A 19,954-nucleotide genomic window follows, 5' to 3' on the forward strand; every position below is an offset into this window, starting at 1 on the left:
TTTTCTTGTGCACAGACTTGAAACACTGAGTTAAAGGCCAAAGATTTACCACACAAGCCAAGGGTACTTTTCTGCCCATTTGGTTTAAGTAATTAAAGTTTACAGTGAACACAATGTTAGCAGTCATGCTTGTGATAACGACTTTTTGTTTCTTGACGTGACGGCTCTTTCTCGTTTGTTTGTTCCTTGTTGGTTTTTGAGCAGAAAGCTTGATTATATGGCTGCTGGGTGGAGAAAATAAACATCGACTGTCCCGGATTCTGTGTTTTCAAGGGTGCGGAGAGGGTTGTGTTGTACGAAGCAGAGATTTGGTTACTTTTTGTTTTTGGGGAGGAAGCGTTGCGGTCCTGTTGTGTGAAACCGTTTCCTGTGTGGGTTTCCTGCGATTCTGGTCAGGGAACTGGTATCGGGACCAAGCGGGCCTCAGAGCTCCATGAGAATTTTCCACCGAGCTTGGCTGCCTTTGCCCTTTGTGCCCCTTTGGCTCGTCACGGCTGTGAATGCAGATGCACTCCTGAGAATAGAGCTGGCATACGAACGCTGGCGCTGAGCTTGCATTTCTGTGTCGTTTTTAGACGGGACACATTTTGGATCAGAAGAAAGGGGATAGTTTTCAAGCCCACTCCCTGTGTACGTGTCTGTTAAGCAGACTTCAGTTGTTGTGTGAGTTTTCCAAACATCCTGTCTACGTGGAGGTTCACAAAATGCATCTTTCCTGGGGGAGAGGAAGTAGACTATAGTATAGAGGGCAAGGGTTGTGTGGAAATGCAGAACAGTTTGAGTCCTTGTGCTGTGTCAGAATACACTTTGGATACTTTGTCACTTTAGCCCTGCTCTGCAGTTGACATGTAAAATTGGCCAAGTGATGCGCGACACCCGGAATTATTAACATGATCTCCAGTTTCCTGTTTTTATTCGTCTCCCTTTTCCGAATGTTCCTAATCCTTGCGTTCAACAGATGGAAAGGTGACACAATGGATTTTCATTGATTTCCACTTTCATTCCATTGTTGTTTCCTCGTGGACAGATGTGAAAGAGTGAAAATTTTGCTCTGGGTCAAGTTGAAGCTCAGAGTTTGCAAACACAGATGGAAATCCGTGTAATGTTTGACGTCCATGTGCTTCCACTAAAACTCAGAAACGGATGTGATGTTTTTGGCTAGGTAATGGTACTAAAATGCAATTTCTCTTCATCTCACGGTCTGCGTTTCGTCTTCTTCCCCCTTACTTTTCATTCTTAACTATGCATACTCTTTTTTTCTTTCATTCAGTAAATGCTGCTAGTGGCAGCTTCGCTCGTGACCTTCTTAAAGAAATGATTTACTCCTCTGAGGGGAGGCTGTTTATGCTGGGTGAGGGAGAAATATGCAAACAAAAGCCTTGAAAATCAGACTAGGCCTTCCCATCCTTCCCTTTTCTTCTCTCTTAAGGAATTCATATTCAGTGTAACAATGGGTCAGCTGCCTTCCCTAGTTTTCTTTCTAAGTAATTACCTTTTTTTAAGAGCCCGTCTCGAGTGCGGCAGATGGATTTTGATCTCGATGAGTGGGCCTTTCCTTGGCAGCCGTATTCTTTCATGCCTTTCTTGCAAGCAGGCTGCACTCCACAAAACAGATCTGAATTATTCCGAGAGGATACATCTGCTGCTTGTAAAGTACACCAGCTGTGCGTCTGTGTATTAGTAGTAACTTTAACTGGGAGGCAGCAAAATAAAAAGTCATTATTTATTCCTTTACTTTATTTAATAAGTGATTTAGTCCAAGAAACGTTGAAAAAGAGTGGAAACATGACAGTAACAATTCTTTACACTTAAAAAAAGCCAATGATATTCAGTTACACCTAGTAGAATATGTGTCAGTGTTAACTCTTTGAGGTCCACACCAAGAAAAAAGCAATGGAAAAATTTTTTGTTTGCATTTCTTATTGACTTGGGTGAGTAATAACCACAATCAATAATTTTTTTTTTCAATAGACCCTGTAGTTTTTAAAATAGTATGAAATGTCATGCAGTTCAAGTAAAGTAGATAATACAGTTGAAAAAATCAAATAAAGGGCTAAATTATAATTAAATTAATAACAAAAACTATCCAGGGCATTGGATACAGTTTATTTCTAGTAGCATGCCAGTGACCATTGCTGGTTTTCATTCCATCAAAGGAAAATATTATATCAAACAACAAAATACATATTTTCTTAATCTGCAAATGTGAAAAATGTGCAACAGCACAAAATACTCACATTCAGGCCACTTCTGATTGAATGCTACTGTGCAAAATCATTTTTGTTTGTAAAAAAATAAAATAAAAACAGTGCAAATCGAGCACATCTGCTTGTGGTTTTGGTCGTTGGGGTCTTATGGTGTAGCATTTATTCTGTGGTGGTGGAGTCCCTCTTGTAGACCAGGTATTCAAGTCAAGGATGTATCCGAACAGTGGAATATGCCACCTCCTTAAAGATGAATTGATCATCAAAATCTTTGCTAGGTATTTAAATGACACCAGCCAATCTTACCTATAGCAAACCTGTGCAGGGTGACTTAATAGAGCAACAGAAAAGAGTGATTTTTGTTGTATTTCTTACTGACTCAGTGTTTCCTTTGTGTCTTTGTGAGGCTAATCGCTGCAAATATGAACTTTGCACAGCTGCACTGCCAGATTTGAAACCTTGAAGTGCTCCTTTAGTTCGTGTGTGTGTGTTTCTAGCCTTTCCAAAGCAGTCCAAATCAACAGGCAACACAAGTCTGGCTCACATTCAGGTTGGCAAGCCAGTGAAGTGCCTCTTAACTTCTGCCCACTGCTTAGACAAACCCCGCATCAGCATGTCATTATTTATCCTGGCAGCCGCAGTTAAAAGATGTTGAATTTTCTATGAAAGAAGTGGTTAGTTAGTATTTAAACTCGGTTGCCATGGGTTGCAAAGTTTTCTCAACTCCTCCCATATGTTTGTGCACCCCTCTTAATTATTGTAGGGTACGCCGGTGTTTGTCCACGCTGGGCCCTTCGCCAACATCGCCCATGGCAACTCCTCGGTGCTGGCAGACAAGCTGGCTTTGAAGTTGGTCGGACAGGACGGCTTTGTGGGTAAGAGCATGCAGCCCATGCATACAGATCACACACACACACACACACACCACACAACCACAAAACCTTTGGGGATGACAGACAAGAAGATCTCAGCTGTCGGATCTAGGAGTCCCAGATGTGTTTGAACTGAATGCTTAAGCTTCGTTAGCAGAACAAACAAATTTATAACTTATAATTTATTCCAGCCATGAACTTCAGCGTGATCCCCTGCCGCTGAAGGCTTTAGCATGAACTCATTATCAGCCTGGTTCTGGATCTGTTCTGCCTGCCTCTGGTGGACTAGTATTCTGCTCTGGTGCTGCTCCTCCATAACTTTCTAAGAAGCTAGTCGAAAGAAAAAAACTCAGTGCAGAGGAAGGAAGCAAGTTGATAATCTTAAGAGCCCTTGGAATGCTTTAGAGTAAACCACACTAATCCCTTCAACGTCAAAACACACTGCAGCATTTCCATTTTTATCGGCCTATCTGTCCTGCTGCTCTCTCCCTGTCTTCATTTACTTTGGCTGCAGAAATATGTCTGGAATGCATGTGTGTGTCTGTGGTTTTTGCCAGGTGCATTCGGCGTACATGCAGATCTCCTTAAGGCGTATGTTCACGTTTAGGCGACAGATACTATAGGCATCAAAGCTATAACAGGTATAAAAGGGAGGAAAAAAAAGTTGACTGCTTGGGCAAAGCCAGCGTTTGTCCAAGCTATCATCTGTGAGTCAGACAAATGTGAGGGCAGAGAGCTGGATTTCACAACACTGAGCATAAAAGCAGGGAGATTTGTATTTGTTTTATACCTCCACCTCTCTCCATCCCACTTGGTTACCATCTGTCTGTCTTGTTCCCTGTCTCCCTTCCCTTTCTCCATATTCGTTACCTGACTCTCAGGTATGCCGGGAACCCCCCACCTGGCAGCTGGGAAGCGTGTGCCCTCCTTTCGTTCGTCCCATCTACAAACAAACAGCAACACTGAAAAAACAAGAAAGTTTTTGCAGATGTAATCTGGTACAGCAAGTCATTTCTTTGTACAATCTCATGCAGCGAAGCCCAGCAGGAGAGTAAACCTGTTTTCAGATGATCAGATAGGTGGTAAAACTGTAATAATGTTGATAATTCCATATTTCTCAGAACATTGTTTAAATAATACGGTATGGTAGGTCAAAGATGAAAACAGAAGGAATATAGGATTTGGGATCATATTGATTCCTTATTCCTTTTTGCCTTGAAACTCCTAAGCTATTAAAAAAAGGCATCTGCGAGCCAACACATGAAGTGTTCCTTCATTGTGTCACGGCACATCATCCTGGTACTGTAAATGCACACTAAAGTGGCTAAAAGCAATATACACTCACTGTATTAAAGAGAGTTTTGTCAGAAAGCAAGCAGCCAACTATTTGTTAGTTTTTGTGTTACTGTAATGGTTTAACAATGAGAAATAGACACTACACACATTTTGAAATGTATGGATGTTTGCAGGAGCCTGTTAAATATTTAGAGTCTAAAAAATTATTATTATTATTACTATTATTACTATTATGACTAATGACCAAAACTGCAAAAAATTAGGCTGAAGTTGTTTTAAACGACAATTAGAGTGAAGAAACTACGTCTGGCACTCATGTACAGTAAACACGCCCAAGTTTCGTTAATTGCTGGGACCCTCTTTGGTGGGTGAAAGTTGTTCTCATGTGCCATGAACTCTTTGTGAACTCTGGGGGGGTCCGGTACTAATGCTCAGTCATAGCCCTGCTTCATCATTCTTAATATTATTGTGGTGTTTTTCAAGTCACTCTGGAATCTGGACTTAACATGAAGAAATGCTGCTTTTGCAGGGAGGGGCGGCTGTCGGGAGATGAATTCCACATGCCAGATGTGTGCGTCTCCTGTACCATTAACCGTCTGGAGTCCTGAACGCAGATAACCCCGCGATACTTAGTTATTATAAGATTTAAAAGATCACATTAGAAAACGTGAAAAAAAAAGTTCTAGCTTTTAAAGATTTGCAGTCATGTTGGAGTCGCAGTTCTAATTTTTTTTATAATCTACATAGACAAACAGTTATTGCTTGAAAATTATGTTTGAACAATAAAGTGAATTAAATTTAAAAGAAAACTCAGTTACATTATAGAATTTTAGCCCAATTGATTGTTAATTTTTCTTTAGTTTAGTCAGAATCAGTGCTGGATATGGAAAAACTGCTTAATGAAAGTGGAATGAAGCTTCAAATGCAGGGTAAATACACCCTCACACTGTTTTAAAATATGATCTTAGAAATAAGTTGTAAGTAATTTTTTGAATGAGATGACAGATGCGGTGGCTGAGGACCTGGGTCCAACTCCACTGGCTAGCTGGGGCACTTAGGTGTGGCGTTTGGGAGTTTGGGAGAACACGATAGATTGGTTGAGCACAGGGTTGGGTTCAGTAAGTATGTACATACTTCTTTCTACCCAGGGAAACAGAGTTAACGATAAAAAAACGATTAAAAACCCTGAAAAGCATAAATTTCACAACTCAGCCTCAACTCTCGCGGTATCAAACCAGTCCGTGGCCCGGGGGTTGGGGACCGCTGCTCTAGGAGGTAATGTGAGCATGAATGGTGATCACCCAACAAATAGACCACTGGCGAATAGTCGAGGGTGTACACCACCTTTTGGGATGGGCAAATGCAGATGGATGAGAGATAAATCACATTTTTTTATGATCGCTTGAACATTTAGTTAGAAATGTTATAGGATTAGCTGATTTAGCTTTTCTCAGTTTGTTCATTACACAGAACTAAAGAAGTTAAATTAAAGAGCCTTAAGCCAAATAATGACAGGTTCTGAAATTTGGTTAATAGTAGGAACTGGCAACAGTACTCACTACTTTTTACTTTGAAGTCTCTTATTGTGGAAAACTAACAGCACATAGATGCTCGTGCAGCCTGCTCTGCAGTGTTTGTGTTTTTATTGGCAGCTGTGCTGATACCAATGCTTTGACATCTAGTTCCACCATCCCGATCTCTCTCTCTTTCTCTCTGACTGTGCTCACAGCATCATCGACCTCTTCCTTCCCTCTTGGTCTCTGGGCAGTTCAGGGTTGTCATGCAGAACAGGAAGCTTGCAAGTGTTTCCTTAGGACGTCCTCCGGGGTCACTTTCCCGCTTGATGCAATGCCGTCGACGGGAAACTGTCTTTTCTGTTGTCTTTCTTTCACCTCTCAATGTGCTGCGTCGTGTCGTGTGAGTACTCCTGTGCTCGCTTTTTGTCATAAAGTTTATGGAAATCCACAAATACTGTACCTAAGAATCCGATTTTTGTTGGCAAGCTGTTTTTGTATTCAGAGCCAAAGCTCTAGTGTGGTGCTAATGAGAAACATTGCACTGAGCGATATTTGGCCAAAAGAAAGCAGAGTTACATTTTTGCATTCCTCCCGCAGGCTTTATTTTTTTTCCTCTTTGAGCAGATAGACTTTTCAAGATGCAGGCGATGCAGCCAAGGCCCCCCAAGTCACAGTTTCTGCTAAATGTTGTTGCTGGTATTCCAAGAAACTGCTAAGTCCTGTTAGAAAAATTCCTTTTTTTTTCTCCTTTTCAGTATTACTTTTTTCTTCCGCTCTCCCGAAGACTTTCTCAACTTTCTGATTTAATTTCATTCCTCACGTATTTCCATCTTCTTTCTCTCCTCCTCTCGCCTTCCCTCCTTGAAGTAAATTTACGCTGCCGTCTCGTGAAATAAATCTTACCGTGACTAGCATTAAACGAAGACAAACAAAGCAGAGTGATGCATTTCTTCTCGCAAACACTTGTTTTTTTTCTCTAAAGCCTCAGAGAGATTGAATTCATCAAGTGTCAGATGCAAGTACTACCAAGCTAAAGTACTCTTGTGTTTCCAAAGGCGTGTCAGTAAATGTTTTCAGCAAATTTCTTTTTGGATTAAACACAGTTTAGCTCATAAAATTTAGTGAGGATTCATTATTTTGCTGTCATAAACTTTAAGTCTTCAGAGTTGAACCTAGAAACAGACTTGACATATTAGACTTTACAAGACTTCTAAAAGTTCAAATCTTCCAAAAGTTATTCCATCATTTAGTTTTTTCAATAACGGCGATAGAAAGAGGCGTTGAAGGTCATAGCTTATGATTCACTTCACTTCAGTGACTCCTCTTGGAAGAGACAGCTTTCATCAGGATGGGAATGATTTATCTTAGAATGAAGGAGACCACTCAGATTTGATTTGCAGTGACGCTTCCCTCCAAGTGGAAATAGATCCAAGCCCCCCTCCCCTCGTTCCCTTTTCAATTTGCAAACCCATCTCTTCGTCATTACTGTCTACGTTCAGAAGTGGAGCTGGTCAAAGCCCGTCTCTGTGGAGCTCAAGTCTGCGCACAGGGTCCTACGCACAAAAACTTGTATAAGACGTAAAACTCATCAAAATGACACAAACATTTCATTTGTTTTTTGTGGTGTGCATCTGAGTCCCATTTGGGGTTTTTTTTTTAATCGTTTTAATCAAATTAACTGTTAATAAGGTTAGCAGTTGACGAGCACAGATGTTACACCACTGGAAGAAAGAGGTTATCCAGGATGGGTTGGTCAGTTTGAGGAAGAGCGGAAGCGGGGTCTGTAGATGATTAAGTTTATGGGTTGTGTATTGGTTCTTTTAAAAAAAAAAAAATTAACTCTACCTATAAGAAAAAATGGGAAAATAACAGCAAACTCCTCCTGTTAATGTTATTTTTCATGAATATCCATAGTGAGCGATTTGCCCTATATTTGGTCATCTGGTGACCTTTTCTCTCACAACAATCCCTGTTTTGGCTCTTAAATCCTGTGATTGTTTTTGGTCAATAATGTCCTGACCTGCCCACCCAGTTGGTTTGGCAATTACAAAAGTTAGTTGTTTTTTTATTAGAATAACAAAACTGTAATATGGATAATTACCCTTAGCTGTTAAAACAAATCTGCGCCTTGGTCTTTGTTCCTTAGTAATATTTGGTTGTCATGGGACAGTACTCCTTGTGGATTTCCGTACCATTTAAAGATTGTATGTTCGGCTAAATTCTGTGGGGGGTTTCCGACTGAGGATCTCTGTTTTGTGATTTTCATCAGTCTTAATGTGGTAAAAATTAACTTTTGTGCTTAAATAGAGTTTCTTCTTGCTTTAATCACTGACATGTTGTTTTTATCCTTTAACTATACTTAAATTATCACTACTTTGATAAATGTTTTCTGGGATCAGCTGGTTTAGAATGGGTCCTTTAAAAAAAAAACCCCAAAACATTTTACACTAATATAGTGAGGGCCAGCTGTTACTAATGGACCACAATTTGTTAACATTATGTCACATTGACAAAGTCCTCTATATTATCGGGACCTGTGGGAGACATTCAAAACAAACTTTATTAATTTGACTGACAGAAAGTCATGCTGCATTTGAAGGCTTAATCTCTCTTCTCGTGGTCACAAAGAGTTCGTGAAGCGTTAAACTACAAACTGGACTCCATGTACGTTACGGTGCATTTATTCTGTTTGGCTTTTAGATTTAGATAAAATTTTTAACTGGAAAATTTCTCGTAAAATATGTGTTGGAACGAAGGCAAAGCATTTAACCAAACAGCAAAGGTGATGCCTTAACCATTAGTCTTTACTAGTGCCAGTAAAAGTGTTGGGGCGATGCAACTATAGCTCACCTGGTCAAGCTGCTGACTGAAGGCCACTCTAAACCATCTCTTGCATGTCATTCCCCCCTCACTTTCTCCCTTCCTTCCTGCAGACACTCTGCACTGTCCTCTTGAATAAAAGCTAAAATATTTGCAGTAATAAAGTAGTCGACTTTCAGTGCATTGTGCAGTCTAGCCTGCAAACGGTGATGATTCATCGTTGTGACCCATCTAAATATCATATGAGGAGATATATTTGATCTTTAGCACAAACCAAAAGCTTCAGCGATCACAAGGAAACAGACTTGGAAGCTTGCAGTGAATTCTTCCCTTTCAAGTATTGAAATAATGGCATCTGAGCAGACTAAACAAACAGCCCAAGGTGATTAAAACCTGCCTAAACACTTTTGATGTGAAATAAACTTTAGTTTTACTGTAAAATGTGTAAAACTAGCCAGCATGTAGCAGGAAACCTTATCTTGACAAGGCTGTCATTTCAGGTGGGGTATTTGCTTTGTTTGGAGCCTGTTCAAGAGGCCTGTGCGTAGGGCTGTCCGTATCAGAGGCCCTCTGTCTTTTTCAGAGCCCCTACAATGTACCCATTACTCAGTACTACTGTTCAGAAACCGTTCCCATGTCTCTTCCAGGCGTGTAATCGAGCTCACATGTGTTGCTGTGAGGTCAAATTGGGTCAAACATGCCTTGAAGGTGGAAGATGAGTTATTTCAAGCAAGATGATACTTTAATGCTTGTGTCCAGCGCCGCTGCTCCAGTTTCTAACACGGCTGAACCACAGTCTGCTCACATTTTTCATTTGCCGACCATAAATTTAATATGTAATTCAATAATTCACTGGTAGACATGTTAATGTGTTTTGTGCCTGTTTCCTCACAGTGACCGAGGCAGGTTTCGGAGCGGACATTGGGATGGAGAAATTCTTCAACATCAAATGTCGAGCCTCAGGTTTGAGGCCCAGCGTGGTGGTGCTGGTCGCAACCGTTCGAGCGCTAAAGATGCACGGCGGCGGCCCAAATGTAGGTCAACACAGCGCTGTTGCAATAACACAGTATAGCCTAGCCATAAATTCTTCTCTGGTGTGGATGAATTAAAGAACCACTCACTTAAATGTCTCTGAAAATCTAGCGCAGCATGTGATAGACAAACTCCAACAGTAAAATGCTCTTAATGGTCATGAAAGGCCCTGCTATCCTGTGCTGAGCTGTAACTCAATTGAAATGAATGAACTGGCTATGTCATAGGGTTACCAAGGGCTCTCGGTTTCTTGGTATTCATTAGTCTTCATCCTGTTTGCTTAAATCTACCAAAATAATAACTGTGTTTATCGACTTGCTAGTGAAAATATTAAGAATTAGAAGGGTTGATTTCTTGGTTTATCTCCCATATGGGCAAAACTCTGATGCTGAAGTGTCTAATTTGTTGGTCTGTTTGTATGGTTTTAGGTATCTGCAGGTGCACCTCTTCCCCGAGAGTATACCGATGAGGTAGGAACCATGAAAAACATGTATGAGCAAACATAAATATACACTCACCAAACACTTTGTTGGGTATATGCTTTGCTAGTACTGGGTTGGAACCCCTATTGCCTTCAGAACCGCCTTAATTCTTTGTGGCACAGATTTAACAAAGTGTGGGAAAAATTCCTCAGAGGTTTTGGTCCACGTTGACACGATAGCATCACACAGTTGCTGCAGATTTCTGGGCTGCATATCCATGATGCAAATCTTCCGTTCCACCACATCCCAAATGTGCTCTATTCAATTGAGATCTGGTGACTTTTGGTAGACTACAATGAGCTCAGTGTCTCGATTAAAAAACCAGTTTGAGATTATTTGAGCTTGCCATGATTTGATGATATGGTGCGTTATCCTGCTGGAAGCAGCCACGAGAAGATGGGTACACTGTAGTCTTAAAGAGGTAGACATGGTCGGCAATAAAAGGTCCGAATTCTGCCAAGAAAACATCTCTTTAACGCCACCACCAGCCTAAGCATTTGACACAAGGCACGAGGGATCCATGCTTTTATGTTGTGCCCACCAAATCCTGACGCAACAGGCTGAATGTGACAGCAAAATTCGAGGCTCACCAGACCAGGCAAGGCTTTTTCCAACTTTCTGTTGTTCAATTTCGGTGACCCTGTGCAATTTTAGCCTCATTTTCTTATTCTTAGCTGGCATGAGTGGCAACCAGTGTAATTTTCTGCTGCTTTAACTCATCTGCTTCAATGTTTTAACATGTTGTGCATTTTTCTGCGTTCTTTAATTATAACGAGTGGTAATTTGAGTTTATATTACTTTCCTGTTAGTTCGAAGCAGTCTGGCAATTCTCCTCTGACCTCTGATATCAATAATATCAATTTTCACCCAAAGAATTGTTGCTTACTGGATTCCTCCTTTTCCCAACCAGTAAACCCTGGAGATGATTGTGTGGGGAAAGTCTCCATGCCACATCCAAAGCCACTTAAATTACCTTTCTTTCCCATTCTAATGCTGTCAGCAGCTCGTCTTGACCACATGTACATGCCTAAATGCATTCAATTCAATTCAATTCAATTCAATTTTATTTATATAGCGCCAAATCACAACAAAAGTCGCCTCAAGGCACTTTATATTGTACAGTAGATAGCACAATAATAAATACAGAGAAAAAACCCAACAATCATATGACCCCTATGAGCAAGCACTTTGGCGACAGTGGGAAGGAAAAACTCCCTTTTAACAGGAAGAAACCTCCGGCAGAACCAGGCTCAGGGAGGGGCGGCCATCTGCTGCGACCGGTTGGGGTGAGAGAAGGAAAACAGGATAAAGACATGCTGTGGAAGAGAGACAGAGATTAATAACAGATATGATTCGATGCAGAGAGGTCTATTAACACATAGTGAGTGAGAAAGGTGACTGGAAAGGAAAAACTCAATGCATCATGGGAATCCCCGGCAGCCTATGTCTATTGCAGCATAACTAAGGGAGGATTCAGGGTCACCAGGGTCGCCCTAACTATATGCTTTAGCAAAAAGGAAAGTTTTAAGCCTAATCTTGAAAGTAGAGATAGTGTCTGTCTCCCGAATCCAAACTGGAAGCTGGTTCCACAGAAGAGGGGCCTGAAAACTGAAGGCTCTCCCTCCCATTCTACTTTTAAATACTCTAGGAACAGCAAGTAGGCCTGCAGAGCGAGAGCGAAGTGCTCTAGTAGGGTGATATGGCACTACAAGGTCATTAAGATAAGATGGGGCCTGATTATTTAAGACCTTGTATGTGAGGAGCAGGATTTTGAATTCAATTCTGGATTTAACAGGAAGCCAATGAAGGGAAGCCAATACAGGAGAAATATGCTCTCTCTTTCTAGTCCCTGTCAGTACCCTTGCTGCAGCATTTTGGATTAGCTGAAGACTTTTCAGTGAGTTTTTAGGACATCCTGATAATAGTGAATTACAGTAGTCCAGCCTGGAAGTAATAAATGCATGAACTAGTTTTTCAGCATCACTCTGAGACAGGATATTTCTAATTTTAGAGATGTTGCGCAAATGGAAGAAAGCAGTCTTACATATTTGTTTAATATGTGCGTTGAAGGACATGTCCTGGTCAAAAATGACTCAAGGTTCCTCACAGCATTACTGGAGGCCAAGGTAATGCCATCCAGAGTCAGAATCTGGTTAGATACCATATTTCTAAGATTTTCAGGGCCGAGTACAATAACCTCAGTTTTATCTGAATTAAGAAGCAGAAAGTTAGCGGCCATCCAGGTCTTTATGTCTTTAAGACATTCCTGCAGTTTAACTAATTGGTGTGTGTTACCTGGTTTCATGGACAGATAGAGCTGCGTGTCATCTGCATAGCAGTGAAAATTTATGCTATGTCTTCTAATGATGCTGCCTAAGGGAAGCATGTATAATGTAAACAGAATTGGTCCTAGCACTGAACCCTGTGGAACACCATAATTGACCTTAGTGTGTGAAGAGGACTCTCCATTTACTTGAACAAATTGGAGTCTATTAGATAGATATGATACAAACCACTGCAGTGCAGTACCTGTAATACCTACAGCATGTTCTAATCGCTCTAATAGGATATTATGATCAACAGTATCAAACGCAGCACTAAGGTCTAGCAGGACAAGCACAGAGATGAGTCCACTATCAGAGGCCATAAGAAGATCATTTGTAACCTTCACTAAAGCTGTTTCTGTGCTGTGATGAGCTCTGAAACCTGACTGAAACTCTTCAAATAAGCCATTCCTCTGCAGATGATCCGTTAGCTGTTTGACAACTACTCTTTCAAGGATTTTTGATATGAAAGGAAGGTTGGAGATTGGCCTATAATTAGCTAAGACAGCTGGGTCTAGAGATGGCTTTTTAAGTAAAGGTTTAACTACAGCCACCTTGAAGGCCTGTGGTACATAGCCGATTATTAGAGATAGGTTGATCATATTTAAGATTGAATAATTAATTAATGGCAGGACTTCTTTGAGCAGTTTTGTAGGAATGGGGTCTAAAAGACACGTTGATGGTTTGGAGGAATTAATTATTGAAGTTAACTCAGAAAGATCAATTGGAGAAAAAGAGTCTAACTTAACATCAATGGTACTAAAAGTAGCTGTAGATAAGATTACATCTGTGGGATGATTATTGGTAATTTTTTCTCTAATGATAAAAATTTTATTTGTGAAGAAGTTCATAAAGTCATTACTAGTTAACGTTAAAGGGATTGTTGGCTCAGTAGAGCTCTGACTTTTGTCAGCCTGGCTACAGTGCTGAAGAGAAACCTGGGGTTGTTCTTATTTTCTTCAATCAGTGACGAATAGTAAGATGTTCTGGCTTTGCGGAGGGCTTTCTTATAAAGCAACAAACTATTTCTCCAGGCTAAATGATGATCCTCTAAATTTGTGACACGCCATTTCCTCTCCAGCTTACGAGTTATCTGCTTTAGGCTACGTGTTTGAGAATTATACCACGGAGTCAGGTACTTCTGATTTGAGGCCTTAGTTTTCACAGGAGCTACAGTATCCAGAGTCGTATGCGTAGTGAGGAGGTAAAATTATTAACAAGATAATCGACCTCTGTTGGAGTAGCGTTCAGATAGCTGCTCTGCTCTATGTTGGTACAGGGCATTGAAGATGATAACAGTGGGTGGATTATATTCTTAAACTTAGTTACAGCACTTTCAGAAAGACATCTACTGTGATAAAGTCTACTCTCCACTGCTGTGTAATCAATTATTGTAAATGTGAATGTTATCAGGAAATGATCAGACAGCAGAGGGTTTTCGGGAAACACTGTTAAATGTTCAGTTTCTATGCCATATGTTAAAACAAGATCTAGAGTGTGATTAAAGTGGTGGGTGGGTTCTTTTACATTTTGAGAGAAGCCAATTGAGTCTAATAACAGATTAAATGCCATGTTGAGGCTGTCATTTTTAGCATCTACATGAATGTTAAAATCACCCACAATAATTATTTTATCTGAGCTGAGCACTAAACCAGATAAAAAGTCTGAGAAATCAGAGAGAAACTCTGTGTAAGGCCCAGGTGGACGATAGTTACGTCCATGTGATAGGCTAATTAGATATGAGAGTTAAAGAAAAAGGCACTGTGGTAAAATAATGGGGGATGGGAGGTAATTATTGGGCCATGGCATCACTTCCAATTAGGATAAAATAATTATCTGTATCTGTTCTTATTGTATTTAGTCTGAAAGTTCAGGATGTTTTCAGGAGAATTACAGCTATCTACACTCATTAACATAACTCTGTTTGGTGATGTGCTTGGTGCTGTGTTTTGAGTAAACTACCATGGCAGTGAAGCATGACCGTGGGTGGTGATCCCACTTCCTCTTCATGCAGCTGTTTTGTGACCTGACTCCTAATGGGCTTACTGTACACATTAGGTCTGGGCTACTTACACAGCAGTGCATCATCTTTGTATTAATGTATACTTGGTCTGTGCTTTACGTCAAACGTGTGTAATATTAACCAGAAAAATCATGGAAGGGAGACGTCATTTGACAGCATTTATAAGATGTTTATGTCATGCAATAAAGGGACTTGGAGATTGTACTGAACCAGTCCACCTCAGGCTTTCAGCTGCATTCCCACTGACATTTAAATCTCCACCTACCTGCATAGATCCGCTGCCAACAACCGTGATTAGAAGCATTTAATGTATTAAGAGAACATTTGCCTGTGGTTTTCACCTATGTAGACTTAAGCAAAAGTGGAGTCGGGATTCTTTTGGTGTGTGTGTGTGTATGTGCGTGCATGTGCGGCTGTATCTGGCCAAAATCAGTGGTCTCTCAGGCAGGTTCAGCTGAGTAAATAATGAAGCAGTTAATTAAGGTTAACTGTAAAGCCTGTAATAAGAACCAGAAGTACTGAGGAAAGCAGAGCTCAGGAAATGAATTTATGGGACCTGTATGGCCTTACTCTTCTTAGCCTGTGGCTACACACAAATAGTGCTAGATTAGATTACTTTGTTCGCATAGGAGCTTATCGTGAAGCTACTACAATGTGCACGTAGTAGCATGCGGTTCAATATGAGCTATTGAATTGCTGCACACATCACCGGATCAAGTATAATAATGCAATCACATGCAAAGCACACAAGTGTTAGTAACGAGACATTTTATATTAGCCTGAACAACTTATACAAAACGGTGAATAGGAAATGAAGGTATTTAAATGAAGCTCCCACTAGAATCACAGATTTCCTGTCATGCCCTTTAAATCATATCTCTGTAAACTCCTTATCAGTTAAACAAGGATCTTTAGCATTTTTTCCACTGGCGAGCTGAAGATGCAGTAAAACTTTCTCCATCTCATCTGTTGTCTTTTAGGGTTTTTTTGTATTTTTATTATGACACAGAATAATTTCAGTATTAAGTAAGACAGGATTTTGATTTTGATTTTTTTTGGGGGGGGGGAGTGTTTTCATAGAACAAAGATCCACAGGACACAATTAGCATGTAAGATTTCTGCAAACCATTTAAGTACTTATTTCTGATTTATATAGTACTCGGGGTGAGGGATATGGCCTTGAAATTCTATCACGATATAACTGTAACAGGTTTTTAACCACCTGCTGAAAGCTCTGGTTTTCCACCATGTAGCTGAATCAATAATTTCCATCTACCATCTTCCTCCCTCATGGAGTGCAACTTGGAAGAGCTCCAATGATGCTTGGTGGTGCTTACATTTAGGTCACAGATGATAGTATCTCCTCCCTCGCGCCGTGGCGAAACAGGCTGTGGATTTCACCTTTAACGGGAACCGTTTTCTTGGATAATTTGCAAGTTGTTGGGGAATGTTAAAGTAACTCCCTTTTGTAGGTTTTAAAATGTCATCAGAAGCTGACGTGTAGCTCTTGGGCATCCCCGGAACTTAAACTCAAGGTGTAGAAAAGATGTGACACAATGTGACATTTTTATATTGCATAAACGTTTATACCGGTGTAATTGTGGACGGGATAATATAACACAGCCCTGTGTATTGTTTATTCTGTTAAAGAAGCCTAATGAACAAATCCACCTTGTAAGGAACTGTGCAGTGCATATGTTATGAAGCTACAGGTCGTGTAGCTCGTCTGTTACATGTATTTTATGGGTTAGATGTGTTTTGTTTTTTTTAATGACAGTTTGTTACCTCTGCTCTCTTTCCTCTTTCTCTGCCATCTCTAGAATCTGAGCCTGGTTGCTGGCGGCTGCCGTAGCAATCTCAGGAAGCAGATCCAGATTGCACATCTGTTTGGGGTACCAGTCGTGGTTGCTGTTAATGTCTTTAAGTAAGTTATATATTACAGCTATATTTTTTTTAAATAGCTGACTGTGAGTAAAGCTACTAATGGTGATTAATTCGTGTTTTATATAAACGCCAGCTTCTCGCTGCTAATGGTGCTTTTTTCCCCGGATCTTTTAGGACAGACACCCAGGCAGAGATCGACCTTGTATGTCAGATAGCGAAAGAGTGCGGCGCATCCGACGCTTTGCCGTGCAACCACTGGGCGCAGGGTGGGAGAGGCAGCTCGGAGCTCGCCCAGGCTGTGAAGGAGGCCGCCAGCAAACCCAGTGACTTCCAGTTTCTCTACAACACAGAGGTGAGTGCAGATAATGTAGTGGAAATTTTATTTAGTTAATTTATTTAGTTATTGCCCTACGATAGGCAGAATCCCAGTTCTACTGTTTTAGTAGTGGATAATTAGTTTGCCGTAAATTATGTTGATTTTGGGAGCTAGAGTAGGTTGAAGTAAAAAAACATCAGCTGGTTTGAGTTAGCGAGTCTAGGAGGTTGTGACTTAAATTAACTGACCTTGTTATGCTGTTTGTGTCTTTGTGCATGGCTCCATTTGCAGTAAGCATGTGCCTGCATGCAAGCGCTCTCAACAGCGGGATTTAGTGGATAATAAATAAATAAATCAAACCTTAACTGCTGTATAATAAGGTGTTCAATCTTTTGATTATTCCATGTGCTAGACGGGTTAGAACGAAGGTCAGACAGAAAACCTCAGGCTTGGATGTTTGGCAGAAGAGAAGGTAGTGTGAGAATATCCCATCCCTGCTAAAGTTCCAAGTTAGCAGCTCGGATGGATGATACAGAAGAACTGCACCTCGATACACCAGGCAGGTGATGGTGTCTCATATCGAAGGTGCTATAATTCTGAATATATTAATGAAGAGATATTCTCCGACAAGCTGCAGTTTAGGAGATGAAGAAAGAAGTCAAAGATGTGTTTATAAATGGTTTTTATATGTTTCTCATTAATAAGCTGTTGATGCCATAGTGCTCGAATCCTCTGTTATTATATGTTTTTGACCAAAAAGGAAAAACAAAGGTTTGTAGTGTCAAGTGAGAATCAGACATAGTGTTCTTTTTTTTAATCTAATGACACCTGAATGTGTCGGCTTTGTTTACAAACCACACCTCGGTCAGTTTTTCAGTAGAAATCAGGCCATCAGTCTTCCAGGTCAGAAGTAACATTTCTGTATCCCTTTCAGTTTGTCAGAAGTCTTTCGTCACATTAAAAGAAAGTAGAATTGCAAATAGTCCATCATTGATTGTTGTCTAAATACCCCTAAAATGAAAACAGGCTTGATCAAGATCTAAAAGCAAATGACATTGTGTGCTTGGCTTCAGTCAAATGGGCTGAAAATCAGAATACAGTCACTTTAACAGAGGAATAAAGCCAGCTTTCTTAGCTATCACATATCTGATAAGAACTCGAAGAGTAAAAGTTGAAATATTTATTTCATTTTGCTGAACTGTGTTTGACTCTGATGTCACGCTGATATGTGTTCACTTCACCAAATCTAATTTCCTCACTTCCCTTTGAGTGTAGAGCTGTTGTGTGTTTACCTGCGTTTGATGCGCTGTCCTTCCGATAGATGCCGATCGTGGAGAAGATCAGAACAATAGCCCAGAGAGTGTACGGGGCCGATGACATCGAGCTGTCTCCAGAGGCCAAGTCCAAGACAGATTATTACCATCAACAAGTGAGCTCACTGCCGCTGCAGTAACTGACTCATCTCATTTCTCTTTCCTCTGTGACAAGGTCACACAACGACTGTTTCTCTTTTGCCTTTAACCAGGGTTATGGTTCATTGCCCATCTGCATGGCCAAGACCCATCTGTCCCTGTCCCACATGCCTGACAAGAAGGGGGCACCCACTGGATTTGTTTTGCCAATCAGAGATGTCCGTGCCAGCATCGGAGCTGGCTTCATCTACCCGTTAGTGGGAACGGTACGTGGTCTGCAGCAGGTTAACGTTGACGCCTTGGTCCGTGCCTCATAGCGCGAAGTCACAGAGCTTTTTGAAAGTGATTGGCTTCACAATACTGCACAGAGGTGATAAGAAAGTGCATTTGGTGTAATTTACAGAGAAAACTTGGACCAGCTTTATGTAGGCTGTAAAGCAGACGTCTGCACAGAAATCACACCATAAGTGTTTTCTTGTTTCTCGTGCCTACACGTTTGCCTGTGCAGCTGCTTTTTTCTCGAAGAATGTTCAATTTAATTTTGTTAACATGACACCGTTCCTTAACCTTGCCAAAGCTTAATATCTCCATTCTCCAACCCTTGAAGCTCAGTCTGATCTTCAAGGGTTCGGTGAGTGTGTAGGATTATTGTTCCCTGCACGTGCTTAATTCATCTGTCGATGTTAATTCCTTCCTCCCTCGAGTTCGTCCCCGGAGAGTGTGTGTGATTTTGGTCCTCTCTGTTGCTTTCCCTGAGCCATGTAGTCCTACTTAGAGCAAACAAGGCTGGCTGGAGCCTTTTGCTTGATGATGGGCTGGGCAGGCAGGAAGGAAGCAGCTTCCTGAGTGCTTTGCCTCCCGCTGTTTCACCAGTGTGCCCTCAGGGCCTGGCTTTGAAAGGCTGGGCCAGAGGTGTGAGACGCTGGCCATGCTTGGAAAGGCATCTTGTAGGGTTGTGGCATCTCTCCACTTTCCACAACCTGCCTTTAATGTGCTGCTGCCCATGGAGCCACTGGCACACTGACATCTCTTGAACTATGACTTCTAACCCAAAGGAAGTTCTTTGTTTCTTCTCTGAACTCGTTGGCTTAGCTTCTGCTTGACACACTGACCCAAGACTGAAACTTTTAATAGTTAAAGATTAAGCCATTTCTAATCGCCGCATGATTTTCATGTTAGCACCTGTTGCTCTGGCACAGTTAAAATGGTGCTATTTTGTTTAAAATGGCTTTATTAAGAAAAAAGCCAAGAAACCTCCATGAGATCATGTTTTGGATAGAACGGTCAGGGGACTTCCGATGCCTTAGCTCTGATTACAGCTAAGAACTCAATTCTCCCTTCACGGAAAGAGGTGAAAAGCTCTCAGTCAAGATAATAAGAAGGAGGATGGCGGGGTTTTAGATCGATGGGTAGGTTAGGGGTCTGCAGGGTGAAGAGTCAGGAAGGCACTGATGTCATTCTCTAGATATGTATGGGAGGAGTTGGAAGCAGAACAATAGATCTCTTTGGAATTCATATCCCGTTAGAATTGCTTTCACTGAATCATTACACCCTAAACAAGTCAGGTTTATAGAAACGCCCTCCTTGGCTGAATATTCTCTGGTTAAACTTTAAAGATGGTTGATGATTAAAGATTTCTTATCAATTCCAAGAAAGGCAACACATATAGCAGTAAGCCCTAAAGCTGCAGCATGCAATACGAGTCGATTTCATGCAGTGCCCCCCTTTCTGTTCCAAGCCCCGCCCATAAGCAGTAGTGGTAGTGGTGTACG

The 19,954-nt window shown here is 41.0% G+C and overlaps 1 protein-coding gene across 3 annotated transcripts in view; it reads left to right on the forward strand.

The window, feature by feature from the left end:
* The window catches only part of mthfd1l (methylenetetrahydrofolate dehydrogenase (NADP+ dependent) 1 like), a 44,994-nt gene that overhangs the window by 16,448 nt on the left and 8,592 nt on the right, over nt 1-19,954 (forward strand). For all 3 annotated transcript variants that reach the window (XM_031727653.2, XM_039599195.1, XM_039599194.1), the window contains exons 20-26: nt 2,968-3,079; nt 9,604-9,743; nt 10,170-10,211; nt 16,391-16,494; nt 16,629-16,806; nt 18,092-18,199; nt 18,296-18,448. In XM_031727653.2, the coding sequence (XP_031583513.1) occupies nt 2,968-3,079; nt 9,604-9,743; nt 10,170-10,211; nt 16,391-16,494; nt 16,629-16,806; nt 18,092-18,199; nt 18,296-18,448 (837 nt within the window). The remainder of the gene's footprint in view (nt 1-2,967; nt 3,080-9,603; nt 9,744-10,169; nt 10,212-16,390; nt 16,495-16,628; nt 16,807-18,091; nt 18,200-18,295; nt 18,449-19,954) is intronic.

The sequence above is a fragment of the Oreochromis aureus genome, linkage group 15 (genome assembly GCF_013358895.1).
Source record: "Oreochromis aureus strain Israel breed Guangdong linkage group 15, ZZ_aureus, whole genome shotgun sequence".
NCBI lineage: Eukaryota > Metazoa > Chordata > Actinopteri > Cichliformes > Cichlidae > Oreochromis > Oreochromis aureus.